The following is a 13,976-nucleotide window of genomic DNA, read 5'->3' as shown; positions in this document are numbered from 1 at the left end:
TACTATATCACAGGGTGTTGTTTGCTTTTTTTTCCAGACCCCCTGAAAATTTCAGCAAATGGAAAAGAATTCAAAAGAATTCAGATTTTAAAATTTAAAAAAATAGTAACAATCAAAAAGAATATTAATATGTTCTTTTCTCTAAGGCTATTTCTTTCGAGGCTGCACCAAATACAGTTATGAATATGCTCTGATTTGTGGTTCTCTAAGACTTCAGTTCATATTAATGTCCCCCTTCACACAAAATTCGAAGATCCTTCATTTTCTAAAATACCTTGGTAGTGCCAAGGATGCCTCCTACCGAGTGGCATTCATTTTTTAAACTCTTGGTGTAAATTAAACTATATCAAAAAGTCTGTATTTGAGTTTATCTGTACTGGTGGTGTTGTATTCCCAGCAGCTGGTAGAGTTCTGTCCTCTGCACTCCTCACCTCAGACAATAACATTGGTGGCAGTCTTTGCAGACTAACTCCAAAAAGTACTCCAAAAAGCAAAAGTTAAGCCTCAGTTACTCCTCTTTGCTTGCCAAGTGAGAGCAAGGCTTAAAAAAACCCAGCTAACTAAAATTCAAAATATGATGAACACTGCCTATAATTTATGAGATGTTTATGTGCGACTGAAATCAGCCATCGAGAGAGCTTGAGTAAGTGGCTTCTTGTGAGCTTAGCACAAAAATAAAAATGACATTTAAGTGTACTTTCTCACTGTTTCCTCTATTGACTTGAAATGAAACAAATCTGTCTCTCCTCTTAGCTCATGAGTAAGGAGAGGTTTTTTCTATTTTTTTAATTTTATTGAAAGACCAAAAACCAAGTTGTTTAGCAGCAGGACATTTGCATGTTCTTCTGCTCTACAATGATGCTTATGCAGTAGATGGGCAGGTTATTTTATCAGTTGTTCTGTTGTAGGTAGACGCTTTTTGCTTGACTTGCATTACTTAAAATGCGTGGCTTTTGTTCCAATTTTGTTTGTATTTTCTATTGTTTAATGGAGAATGAGAAGGAGAACGGTATAAAGAGATTGTATTAAACATTGCTGGTAGTTTACAATGTACTGCACAGGACCTGTACTAAACTACAGAGAGACTGGCAGGTGTTGAGGCAAAATCCCTATCCTTATACCAGGCAGAGGAGGGGTTCCTGTTTCTCACAGCCTTTGGTCTCACCTGACTGAACAGCCTCAGCAAAGATTTCTTTGACCATCTTAAAATATTCATGAGAGATGAAATATCTCCCTTGACGCCATCGTGTTTTCTAAGGAAGCAATTGGCTTGGTGTCATTAATTTGACAAGAATTGCCCTTTTGCTCTTGCTGACTTTTACTAACGAATGTGGCTCAACTTTGCCATGGGAAGCTGGACCTGCAGTCTCCTCTCTGGGCTGGCTGAAGGATACAGGAAGTTTTGTGCCAACCAAATTATTTTGCTTTCACTTTAGAGGAGAAGTAGCTTATTTTTGGTTTGGAATTTTTTTAAAATTAATTTTTATTTTATCTTAATGGTTTATAAACCACAGGGAATTAATTATCAGAGAATGTACGGTACCTTGCCAGAACTACTGAGTATGGATTGTACTGCAGACTTGATGTTTGTACTTATATTTGAATACTTGCCTTCATTTTCCTGTATAAGGAAAAAACTTGTTTACCTGTATTACTTGATCTTGAGTGCTTATCCAATGGTTCACTATGTCCTTACTTAAAAGAAATGTTGCCTTTAATGTTATACTATAGACCAAGAAGTGTATTATTATTGCAATTTGAAAATCTATTTTGTTGTTCACTATACTTGTATCAATGTATTTATTAACATTGTATTTTATTATTGAGAAAAATCAATAAAAATCTAAGAAAATACACAGTAGCTTGCTTTCACGACTCTACAGCCCTTTTGTGTGTTTTTTCTAGTGCAGATACATCAATATTACGTTACATGTAAAACAGTATTTACTGTATGTTCATATATGTGCTTTTCTGTAAAGTCTGTCATTTTCATCAGTACATTTTGAAGAACCACTGTGAAGTTTAGGATTAATATCCTGGGAACAACGTGGCCAGTTACATTTTTCTCCTGTTGAAAAGCTAGCACCACAGTCACTCTGCTCTGTGCAGGACAGGGAATCAAGTTATCCTTTGGGGTTATTTGGAAGTAGTTGATCCAAAGTTTGTTTGAATGAGAAATCAAACTGCCATTTGAAGTGAAAGAAAGCAGGCACAGCATTAGTTCTCTAAGCACAACTGAACAATTCAGAAAACATTTCTCAATATATCCTTATCTCAAATGACCAGGAATTCCCACTCTTTGCCTCTGTAGGCTCAGATTTTGTGTAAAACTGTCAGCCATAACTAACAGAAGTAGGGATGAAGGGTGGTAGGTCAGGTTAAATTTTGGGTCCAGGTTTTTGTTGCTCTTTTACAATGCTTTTCATCTCAAGTCTTTTGTGCCACATTCAAATTTCACAAAAATTCAATAATGATTAAACTGAGAAGTTACCAATTTCTGTCTTACTGTGGCATGTTTATGCTCATGCCTTGTTTTGTTAGGATCTTGTCTTACATGTCTTGTGATGGCTGATTCGTAGTTCTTTAAAGAATTCAGAATTGTAAAATTTTTAATAATTACTGGAAACATCTTTTGAATTCATAATGGTTCCTTAAAAGCACACTCCTTACTTTAAAATTTTCTATTGGTCTCTTGGTATGCTAGTATTCTTGGAAAAATAGTGAAGGAAGGGAATTCACTAGCGTTCAAGAAATTCTGAAAATCTCAAGTATTGGTGAATTAGGTTTTCATTAACATGATGTCAAAAAATTATCAAGCACACATGATTCTCTTCTATTAAAGAAAACTGTTTTACCAGGGAGTTTTATGACAGCTTTCTTCAAATTTGCTTTTTTACACTTCTCAAAGCATATAGTTTTCTGGGGTGGCTATTTTTCCTAAGAATAATAAAATACAGAAGTATGCTTCCTTCAATTTTGTCCAGCCAGAATAGGATTTCTTGAAATACATAAATTATGCCATGGTAACTTAAAAAGAAAACAATTTGGATTTTGTTAAAACAAAGCCAGTATAAAGTAATGTTGTGAGCAGGGAAAGCAAGTTCTTTAAAGAAACTAGAAAATGCAAACCAGCTTGAATTCTCAAACTGCTTAAAAATTAACTTTTTAAAGCTGAAACATGTTTCAAATGGACTCATAGTCTCCAAAATACTGAATTTGTGATGCCTTAGAGAAGTTCACTTACTAAAATGTCCTTGAAAAATCACAGGGCACATTTCCCCCCTTTTGCAAAAGGCACATCTGCATATGTATTTAAATATGAATTACCTGCTAAGTTAGCAAGCCCTCTTGTATACAATGGAGTATGGAATTTGGTGGCACTCTTTTACTATTAGAGCCAAAAAACTCCATCTACCTGATACTGCACTAATGTGTGCAAAACAATTCATATCAACCTGCAGACTTCCTAGTGAAAGGAAAAATGTTTCCTTTTTCAGATATCTAGCCATTGCTCATCACAGAACATATGTAGTATTAAATGATATAATTAAGAAAGGCCATATTAAATGTATTTCATTATTGTGAAAAGGCGTAAGGGAGAGCTACTGAAGTGTAGAATAATATAGTCCCCCTTAATAGAAGTAGCCCAAATTTTATAATATTCAAAATATTAGAGAAGCAGTGCCTACTTACCACTACAATTTGGCCTCTAAGAGATCATCATTCACCTGGCTAAAAAGTGCCATGTTTCAAATAGGAAAGAAATGTACCTGGCTTCAACTTTTCTAGCTACACATAGTTTAATGCTGATATCTGAAGGTTGGAAGCCATGGAAAGCATACTAAATCTTGCCCATAATTTATGTATCTTTTTTTCCCAACAGGAATCAATCCAACTGCAGCTTTCAAGTTTTCCTAGCTTGCAAGAAGAAGATAAATCTAGTAAAGATGACTCCGAGAAAGAAAAAGAGAAGGATAAAAATAAAGATAAAAACAGTGAAAAAAGCAAGATCAGAATGTTATCAAAAGGTGAACTTAAAAATATTTGAATTATTCTAATTACCATTGCAAAAAAGATTGTACATTTTTGCAAGGATGTATTTCTTTATTTGTGTATATGTACACAGTAATAGTGTTTTCACACACTGAGAAAATTCAGAACCTAAAGTGTATATGTGTAAGAATGTTTTTCATACAAACATCAGGCTTTAAAGTGAAGAAACCTTCCAAACTGATGTATTTCATTAGATTTTATCTATTTTCTAATGTAAAATCGATCTTTTGAATGCTTAACTGTGTTGGTATAAACACGTAAATATATAAATATATGTGTTATTGCATAATAAGTGTATATAGTGCATAAGATATTAATACTTTTTTATCTAGATTAATGATAATATATTGTCATGTACCTTGTGCAGTGTAGGCAGTAGAGGGTAATCCTCTTCATTATTGTTTCTCTCTCATGGAGAATTTATTTTAAATGGTGTAAGGAAATTCATCCATGACATTTAACCTGCATTGCCATCTTCTATTATCACCTACCAAGACTTCTTCAGGAAAGATGTTTCAGCTAAATTTGGCATTGCTTTTTAAAATCCTTTTATTAATCCATGGTATAAAGTTGCATTGTAATCTCCCAAAAATAATCATTACCTACCTGGGTGTGGATCTGCAGCTGGTGTGAATTGTCATTTGGCTTCAATGGAGTTCTCACAGTTCACGCCAACTTGAGGATGTGTGTGTACATTTGAGTCAGGAGATAATGCTGAAAAATTAATTCTGGCTACTGTCACGCATCCCTATTACCTGCCTACTCCCAGGTGTCATTGGATTTCAGGCTTTTAATGCAAATAGAGTTCCCACTGGCATGATTCCTCATTTGCTGAGTGTACAGCATTTATTAAGTGACGCAAAGAGACATTGATGAATAAAACTTTTCTTTCCTCATTTTAAAATGTTTTTTAGTTGTTTAAAGGAAGAACTTGGCAGAGTCTTGAATGGCATTGAAAGTTTTCTGTGTTATTAAATGACCAGCAATTTCTGTCAATATTTAGTTTTGATGCTGTGTTCTCATTGGAGTTGTACAGAACTGAATATCCACCTGATGCTTCAGAATGTGTATCTTTCTTGGCTGAACTCCAAATGACTTTTCTTTCAGAGCATATTCTTTCAGATTGTTGCTGGAAAATGGATTTTGATTTATAGCATAGTTAATCGGAACTGTTGGAATGAAATAAACGAGTGGAGGCTGTTTGTTTTTATTTTACAGATTGCAGTCAAGAGTATACAGACTCAACAGGCATAGATTTGCATGAGTTTCTCATTAACACATTAAAGAATAACCCCAGGTAGGTATTTCATGCGTTAGAGCTGACATTCCTGAATTTGTAGTTGGCAGTCTTTGACTTCTCATTGCTGTACACTGTGTTTTATTTGTTCTGGAGATGGTTATGAGGGAAAACGTAAAGCAGGTACACTGTTAACTGAGAAAAGTGGTATAAAAAGTCATCAACTTCTACTACCCATCCAGTCACCTATTGCTTAATTTCACTTTCAGTAACATCTGGTCTTTGTCCTTACCTTCTTTAATACAGCTCTAAGTGGTGATTGCAATAATACATTATAACTATTGCAGTTGGAGATTTGTATATGAATGTAAAGTAGCTTTCTTCTAGCAATGCTGCACACAATTAAAATCCTGTGCTCAGTGCCAAATTCTGCTCTCAGTATTCCCATAGTTTTCATTTGGAGCTACAAGCCCATCTCATTGTTAAATTTGCCTCTAAACATCCAAGGAAAGATCTGTAACGTTTTTATACATTGTGATTTTCAATGTTCATTTCAGCTGGCTGTGTTAAATAGGTGCCATGTAATTCTGCAATTATTCCCAGGAGAACTGTGAATAACTGGGTACCTAACAGCTTGCATAACCCCTTGTACAGATGATGGAAGGTCCTTCAACTGCTTTATCTGTGCAAAATGAGAAAGCTCAAAAGAACTAAGGAATGATAGGACTCTGTCCAGCATAGAAATGTATGGAAATACGCTGGGGAAACTCTTGAATGTTTTTGACAAGGGAGGGGAGGGAAAAGGAACATCTCAGACCTTCCAGTGAAAACCAGAGCATTTTGCCTGAGAAATACTGTGGTGTTGCCTCCTGGGAACCATAGCTCAAAGGTAGTGTTCTTCATTGTGCTCTCTAACTAGATTAGATGTGTCCAGCTTTTTTGCAGCAAATCAGTGCCTTCTGGAATTCCAGTATGTCTCAGGAAAAATGTTTAAAATTTCTGTTGTTAGCAGCTCTTCTTGTAAAAGATCTGGCTTAGGTGGAAATCTCATTTTCCATCAAAAAAGTTTGAAAAAAGACCAAAGCTATCCATAGCAGTGATCTGTGCAGCGCATTGATTGCATCCTGTTCCGGCTGAAAGCACTCTCAAACCATAGTTGAGCTCATAGAACAGTGAAGTCTGTATATCAGTGAAGATGCAGAAAAGCAGGCTTTAGTCTTTTGCAGATGATCCAGGGTAAAAAAAAAAGCGTGTTTGATTTTTAATCAAGATGACTGACAACGCTTGCAAAATAGCCTTGCAAACACTGTTTGTTATATGAATATTTTCCTCCAAAATGTCTACTCATACTTGATGGTGCAAATCCTTGCGTTTCTTTTTGACAGGGACAGAATGATCCTCTTGAAAATGGAACAGGAAATTATTGATTTTATTAGTGACAACAAGTAAGTTGAGTTCCACGCTTGGTTTATTAAGTCACGTGCATGTGCTTCAGCGTGGGTTGTGTGAGGGACATGCTCATATGGACCACAGTGCTCCTGAGGGCTGTTACTGGCATGCTGCAAGAGCAGGCTTCTGTTTCCTGCCACGTGGTGGGACTGCTTAAAATAAAGTAGATGTAAATGAATACCTTTTGCTTTTCATTGTGTTGTAATTGCACTGGCTCTGCTCATTTAGATCCAAAAATGTAATTAAAGTGTTGAGTGTAGAGGATAATCAAATATGTTATCTCATGGCTTTTCCTTTGTGCTCTGTTATTCTAATGCATTGGAAAATAAAACTGAGTTTAGGTGGAGGGATTCTTGCTACTATGTGGTTTTTATAAGAAAATATTCCTGCAGCTTTAAAATTAGGGAGTCAGAATAGCAGCAGAGGAAAAAATTATGCTGACGGGAAATAACCATTTTGTCAGTAATAGGGGAAAAAAGGGGTGTTTACCAAACTAGATCTTTCCAGAATTGCCCTGCATCTGACCTTTGGGAGAAAGGCAGAAATCTGTTGCCAGTGTCTCAGCAAATCTGTAGGATTGGTTGTGCAGGGAGCATGAGTGTGTGTGGGGGGTTGGGGGATGAGTTCTTCCCAGCATTCAGAGCACTGACTAGGTACCGTGAAGCGTGAGCTTTGTTTGTCCCAGGGTTGCACATGGAAATGTACTTATTAGAAATTCTAAAATTAATTCCTTTTTTTTCTTTCTGCCTTTCTGTAGCAAACATTTATATGTAAATGCATAACAGAGAAGTTTTCAGTGAGATTTCTGTCCACTGAATTGTCACATGTATTGCTGTTTTCATTTATTTATGACTTAGAGGGAAATTTAATTATCAATGCTATTCATTTCTTTTGTTTTTAGTAATCACTATAAAAAGTTCCCTCAGATGTCGTCGTATCAGAGGATGCTAGTGCACAGAGTGGCAGCTTACTTTGGAATGGATCACAATGTGGATCAGACTGGAAAATCTGTAATTATCAACAAGACCAGCAATACAAGAATGTAAGTAACAGTGCTGTTGTGTTTTTCTTTGTTCCCTTTCTCAAGACAGGAGCTGGTTTGTACCATGACTGCGTGGTGTAATTTTTATATATATATAAATTTTTGGGTTTTTTTGTGGCAGCAGTGAGTGCTGTTTATTGTTTTCTAGGTTGGGAAGGGAGGACAGGGGTCTCATGGTGAGGTTATCTAAGGCTATAACGATACATGAGGAGAAATCAACCTAACTGGTTTCTTGCAAGAAAGCACGGTATCTTGGAATGTCACTTTTCCTGATTCCTTAGTGCCACCACTTTGCTACAGAAGTGAGCTCTTTGCTTTGCAAGTCACCTGCTACCATACAGCTACATCCCAAACAGCCCAAACATATTTGGAAGATTGCCTCTTTCCTTGTTCTGGCTCTGCCTGCTTCAAGACTCATTTTCTGCCCAGCCTGATTATTTAGGATTTGGTTTCCCTCCACTGCCTGGTGGAGGGAAATGGTGATTCGTTCCCTTTTCTTTTCATCCCATCTTGCTTCCACGTTATTTTCCCTTCAGATCTCACTGTTTGACTAAAGTGTTTCTGTGAAATAAAAATTCCTTCTGATGCTTCAAACACATTGCAGAATTCCTGGCAGGTTAAACCTGCTCTGGCATAAGTTCTGGGCTTCTCCATGAACTGGTTAAAGCTGTGTAAGGCAAAACTGTATCAAGCTAACCAAAACTCGATATGAGCTGCAGTGATGGATCTGTGCCTAATCACCATCCCTTTTCCTGCCAAGTGCCACGTGTGATAAGCATAGCCTTCCTGTCCCTCTCTACCTATGAGCTACATAATGAAGAGGAAGTAATTACAGCTGGGTAATGAAGTTTTGGTATCTGGTATTGGAACAGGAAAGCCCCATTTGAAAATTGTGTACTTCCTGTATTCAATTAGTAGGAGAAATCTAAACATTTGTTTTATTTATATATCCAATAGCTAGGTGATTTATTTATATCCAGTTGCAGAGAGCATTTTCTAATGTTCTTAGCTTCTCCTGTAGAAGGGTGGAAGGACTTGGGAATGGTGCTGTGCAGGGCTGGGAGTTGGACTCAGTGATCCTCATGAGTCCTTTCCAACTCAGCTTATTCTGATTCTATCACTACCTGATTCTTCAAGATCAATACACATTGGTATTTGCTATTTCACTCAGCCCTAAAAGTCTTCTATGTGAAATTTAAGATAATGGGAGATTTATTTTAGATCCTTTTTCTGGGCTGTCCTTGAGATACTTGGATATCTGTGAAACAGCACTTGAGCATTAATGTTTTTAAAGGTTTGAGTAAAGCAGGCACTAACAGTTTGATTTTCAGAAGTCAAGAGAATTGCAGTAGCTCAATAAAACACTCAGGCTGCAAAGGCTTAGCCTCAGGGTCTGATAATACCTGCCCCCCCTACAAGGGCTATCTTTGGTTTTGAATAAGAAAAAGCTTGGTATGCAGCAATCTGGTGCTTAGTTGTGAGCTGAAAATGAGTCCCCTCTTAAACAGAACACAATCAGTCATATTTGAATGCTCTTTAGACATTCCTCTCTCTTTTACAGTCCTCCCTTTTCCCTTCACAACTATGTCACTGGTGTGGTGCACCAACTGCTACAGATCTTTCCTTGCAGCATTGCCTTCTCCTGGTTGACTTGATAATGGAATAACACTAACACATTAATATCTGTAAATGCCTTGCTCTGTTGTGTGGCTTTCATCTCACAGATGGGTAGCACTGGAAGCACTGTTGGAAATGCTTACATGGTGCTTCTGGAGAGGACACTGAAGCCTTCTTCAACAGTCAGAGCTTTATCTGAGCGCTCTGGTGAAGCTGTGGCTTCGTGCATGGTGGGAGTGAGCAAGCAAGGCCATTTTTGCTAGGTATGAACTGCCCTTCTTGCAAGCTCAGCAGCCAGGATCTTGTAGGGATATAACAGATCAAACGGCCTTTTCAGCTGTGCTCTTGCAGACTGGAGGTGAGGCCATTGAAGACTGGTTCTGACACCATTTCTGTCTAGATATTCCAGAAATAGACACAGGGTTTTGCCCCTCTGTTGACTGTAAGTACAGCTGTTTTGTAAGCACCACACAAGCCACAAGCTGCTGCTTTCTTCCCTCTTCAGTAATTTGGTGGTAGGTAACTGGATTATATGAAGCCTGTATTGCCTTGTGGTTCTTCCAGCGTGTTATTTACATTATTTTGATATTACCATAAAATAAAGCTTTTGTGAAGTGGCTGTTTCTTTTCATGACTGGAGGAGATGGCATGTTTTTTTTAAAAATGTCCCTGGCTCTGACAGAAAATAGTTTGTTATTATCTGGCATGAATAAGGGCTGATGAGATTTTATTATCCTCAGCAAATATTGTGTAAGTTCCACATCTGAAAGCGTCTAATGTGATTTCATATGTTCTGCATTTCACTGCTCTCAGAGGAGGCAGTTTTGTGCAGTTTCAAATCAACACCAAATACTGGGAATGTGTTGACTCTATTAATTACTACTTGGACAGTATCCAGAATACCGGAGAATCTGAAGAGCGTCTGAAACGCCGTTCATCGTGGTTAAGTTGTGCTGTAAGCCTAAGCCTTGATGGCTTCATATGAATTTATGGAGAGGCCCCACAGACAGATGTTCTGAAGATTTGCATTTGGGCAATAAGTTATCTCTTTGTGGCATGTTGTTACCAAACTACTTTAGCTACTACTGTGGAGAGAGAAGAATATTCTTGCATACTCAGGAATTCATAAATTCTGCACTGGTTGTGACTTCTGTGAATGTGTGCTTGTTTGAGAGGAGCATATGACTCTGCAGTGTCGCCCTGTGGGCTTGAATAAGTACCTTGTGTTTATTTATTTGGCTGAGTGAAGGTTCATGTCACATCTCTGTTCCCACTTGCAGGCAATGAGTTCTTCCCTGACTGCAAGTGATGGGTTCTTCCTTGGCCCAGGCAGTGAGGTGCATTATTCCTGCTCTGCAGAGACCTCCCATGCTCACTGCCTGCAGGTGCTTGGAGGTGCAAGTGTCAAAAGAGTTAATGGTTTTGAGATGAAAGAGCTGTTTGGAAAACTCTGGTATCAATGTTCCTTATGGGTGCCTTGGAAAGGAGTAGTGTGTGTCAGTCAAGGGATGAGCATATGACTGAAGCAGATCAGGGCATTTCCTAGCTTTCATCAATTGGCTGTCTTAGGGCAATGTGGATCTTTTATGTACCTATGCCTGTAAAGTACCTACTTTATGGAGGTCTGGAGGTGTTTATTGAAGAAGTCATAGCTGGAGGGAGGGCTGTGACTTCTCCTGTTCATCCGTGCTGCTTTACATAGAGGGGGAAAAAGGTGGTAAAAATTCATTAGGATCTGAATCTCTGGGAGTGCAATCCTGCAACTTTCATGAACTCTCAGTGAAGTCTCTCTTCAAAATGCAGTCAAACAATAATGGCAATTTTTCAGACTGAAGAGTATTTATAATGAAGAGCTTACTCTAAGAATCTAAGATGCCTTTTTTCTTTAATTTTATTGGAATGTGAATGAAGCCTGCTGTTTTCAGTGCTTTTTTTTTAAGAAATGAAATTTTAAAAGACAGTGAGGACCTCACCTCAACCACCTAAGTCTTTATTGACCTTAATAAAGTTAAGTCTCTGTATTCTAGCTTTCATTAGAGAATAGTGGATTTTCAAAACCAATTTTCCTTTCATATGAAGTGCTTACAAAGTCCTGCCTAACTAAATAATCCAATTTTTGAAATCTTATTCTCAGCAGTATATATGAGAAAAATTGATTAGAAAATCAGGGAGGATTTTGTTGTTATATTGTTTCTATAGTCAAAGAACTCAAATACTACTTAAAATGGGAAGTCTGCCTTGCTTGGTGTGAAACTGCTCTTGTGTCACCATTCTAATGTATATTTGTCTGCCGTCTATGTCTGCCTGTCATCTATCTAAAGATACACAGAAATGTATGGGGAACTTAAGAAAGTGAAATTTGATATAAAGAGAACTTTGCAATTGAGGCAATATGTTAGACAGGGCATCCCTTTTTGGAGGCAAAAAATGTGTACGTGCCACCTTCTGTTCTGCATATTCCTCGCAATTCCTATCAAACAACTGGAAGTACTTCAAGGTTTTTTGCAGACCCATTCATATTGTGAACTGTATTAGTTCAATCAGATTCATTGATTTGGTTATCTCTAGCTAGGTGGAGAAATGTAGGGGAAACATGTTTGGTGTGCTTGGTAAATTGAAAGGGTTTTCATTTGGTTGAGATCATCAGCCATGTGACAAGCATGTCTGTACCACAGCCCACACATGCATTCATGTACTTGTTTTATTTAAATGTGAGTGGCAGGGCTCATCAGAATTGAGAAGGTAGGATGCTTATGATATATAATGCTGTGTTTAGACATTTTCATATATTCTGAGGGTGTAACATAGCTATTATGAACTTCATACCTATGCTCACATCCTCAGTTCTGACTATTTTGTTTTTCAGGAGTATTGTGAGTTATGATCCTTGTGATGCATGGATTTTTTCCTACTCTGTTAATATTATGCTGGCTCAGTTGGGCTGTGTTTTGTTGCCTTTGAGATGCTTCAAAAACTTGAAGCAATATTAAGCTCTTATGTGTGTTACAGGGGTTCCTTATAATCTAGAAATGAACTGTATCAGCAGAAGGAGACATAATGTTCAAGTTGTGCTTTGAATAACCTGCAAGGCTTTTGTAGCTTGGCATACAATCTGTGTTATTCTGCCTCCTCTGTGTAAGAGTGGTTTGAATCAAAAGCAAAGAAGAAAAGTTCTTATTTGGTTTCTATTGTGTATTCACTGAGTGATCTTGCTGTAGATAACATCTATATTAGTAGAGGTGCACTGTAACAATTTCACCATCTTCAGAGTCTGAACTTTTGTACAGGATCCTACAGGCATGTCAGTAAAATGGCATTCACTGAACATGGCAATTTCAATGCAGAATTGATTCTAGAAATTCTTTTACCCAAGGCTGAAGTGCCAAGAAGACTTACTTGAGATACCAAGTGTTACAGCCTTTGGAGCATGCAGAAAACTATGCCTTTCTCCTTGACTGAGTAAAGTATTCAATGTAAATTACTTTAATTTCTTTCTAAGCTATTGTTTGGATGGGACATTTTAGCAAGTTGGGAGTAGTGACAAATGTATACCTAAAAGCGAATACCTTTTTTGTAAAATCTCAGTCAAAGCAATTTGATGTTTGCCAGAGCATTTGAAGAACAGTTTTGTTACCCTCCCTATTGTAAACCAGAATAGTTATCTTGCAAATGGTTTGCTTAAATTCCATCTGCATTTAAGCACCTTATGCTATTCTTAATTATCATATGTGTACTGAGAGGAGTGATCTCATGAGAGCAGAATTGCTTTTATGAGCCACATGATGCATGAAAATGTACATGAACACCCTTATTTCTGGTTTCATTATTTTCATTGGAGTCTGGCATTGCATTTTTTTTTCAAGGGGCTATGGAGTCAGAGTACCTTATTTTCCTGTTGTACTTACCTCTTTTCCATCTTACTCCTTGACTATTAACAAATAAACAGAAACTGGAGATATCCAGATGTCCCCTCTGGTTTACAATTGCTGTTGCTCAGTCAATATTACAACATTCTCTGCTACAAATGTGTAGAGAAATAAAAGGGTGTACATTAGATGTGTGCAACGAAAACAAACTGTGTATCTGAGAAATAACACTGTAATTGGCTGACACAATTTGGATTAAGATGAACTAATATGTAATGTGACTAATAATTCAGTAAAAGCATAAAAGAATAATGCATTATAAAAACTTTGAGGTTATGTAGCTACATTGTAACATGTGTAGCATTTAAGTTGCAGATTACATTGGTTTTCATAGATTTGAGGGTTTTTCATATGAAAATAATCAGTTTACTTCAGTCAGCTTTTCAATTATTAACATGATTAGAAAAAATCGTTTATTTTGTTAATGATAGTTGAATTAGGACAGCCTTTTATTTTCAGCAAGCATTCTGTCATTTTAGTCATATTTCTCTTTTGCATGAAAGATCCAGATGAAAAAACATACATACATAGAACACTTGAAGATGAGTTGAATTTGACCCTTAAATACTGCCTTCATTCTTTCTTCAGTGTAAACTGTGTACTGGACCCATAAGAAATTACTTATTCTGTAAATGAGATGTTAGGGTTAATG

General features: G+C 37.1%; 1 protein-coding gene across 17 annotated transcripts in view; it reads left to right on the top strand.

Annotated features, from left to right (window-relative positions):
- Positions 1–13,976, top strand: part of ARPP21 (cAMP regulated phosphoprotein 21) — a 197,581-nt gene that overhangs the window by 96,825 nt on the left and 86,780 nt on the right. For all 17 annotated transcript variants that reach the window (XM_030971413.1, XM_030971420.1, XM_030971411.1 and 14 more), the window contains 4 exons: positions 3,884–4,028; positions 5,272–5,350; positions 6,676–6,735; positions 7,641–7,781. In XM_030971413.1, the coding sequence (XP_030827273.1) occupies positions 3,884–4,028; positions 5,272–5,350; positions 6,676–6,735; positions 7,641–7,781 (425 nt within the window). The remainder of the gene's footprint in view (positions 1–3,883; positions 4,029–5,271; positions 5,351–6,675; positions 6,736–7,640; positions 7,782–13,976) is intronic.

This window comes from Camarhynchus parvulus, chromosome 2 (genome assembly GCF_901933205.1).
Source record: "Camarhynchus parvulus chromosome 2, STF_HiC, whole genome shotgun sequence".
NCBI lineage: Eukaryota > Metazoa > Chordata > Aves > Passeriformes > Thraupidae > Camarhynchus > Camarhynchus parvulus.
The sequence above is the reverse complement of the archived record's forward strand: the minus strand, read 5'-3'. Positions and strand labels throughout refer to the sequence as shown.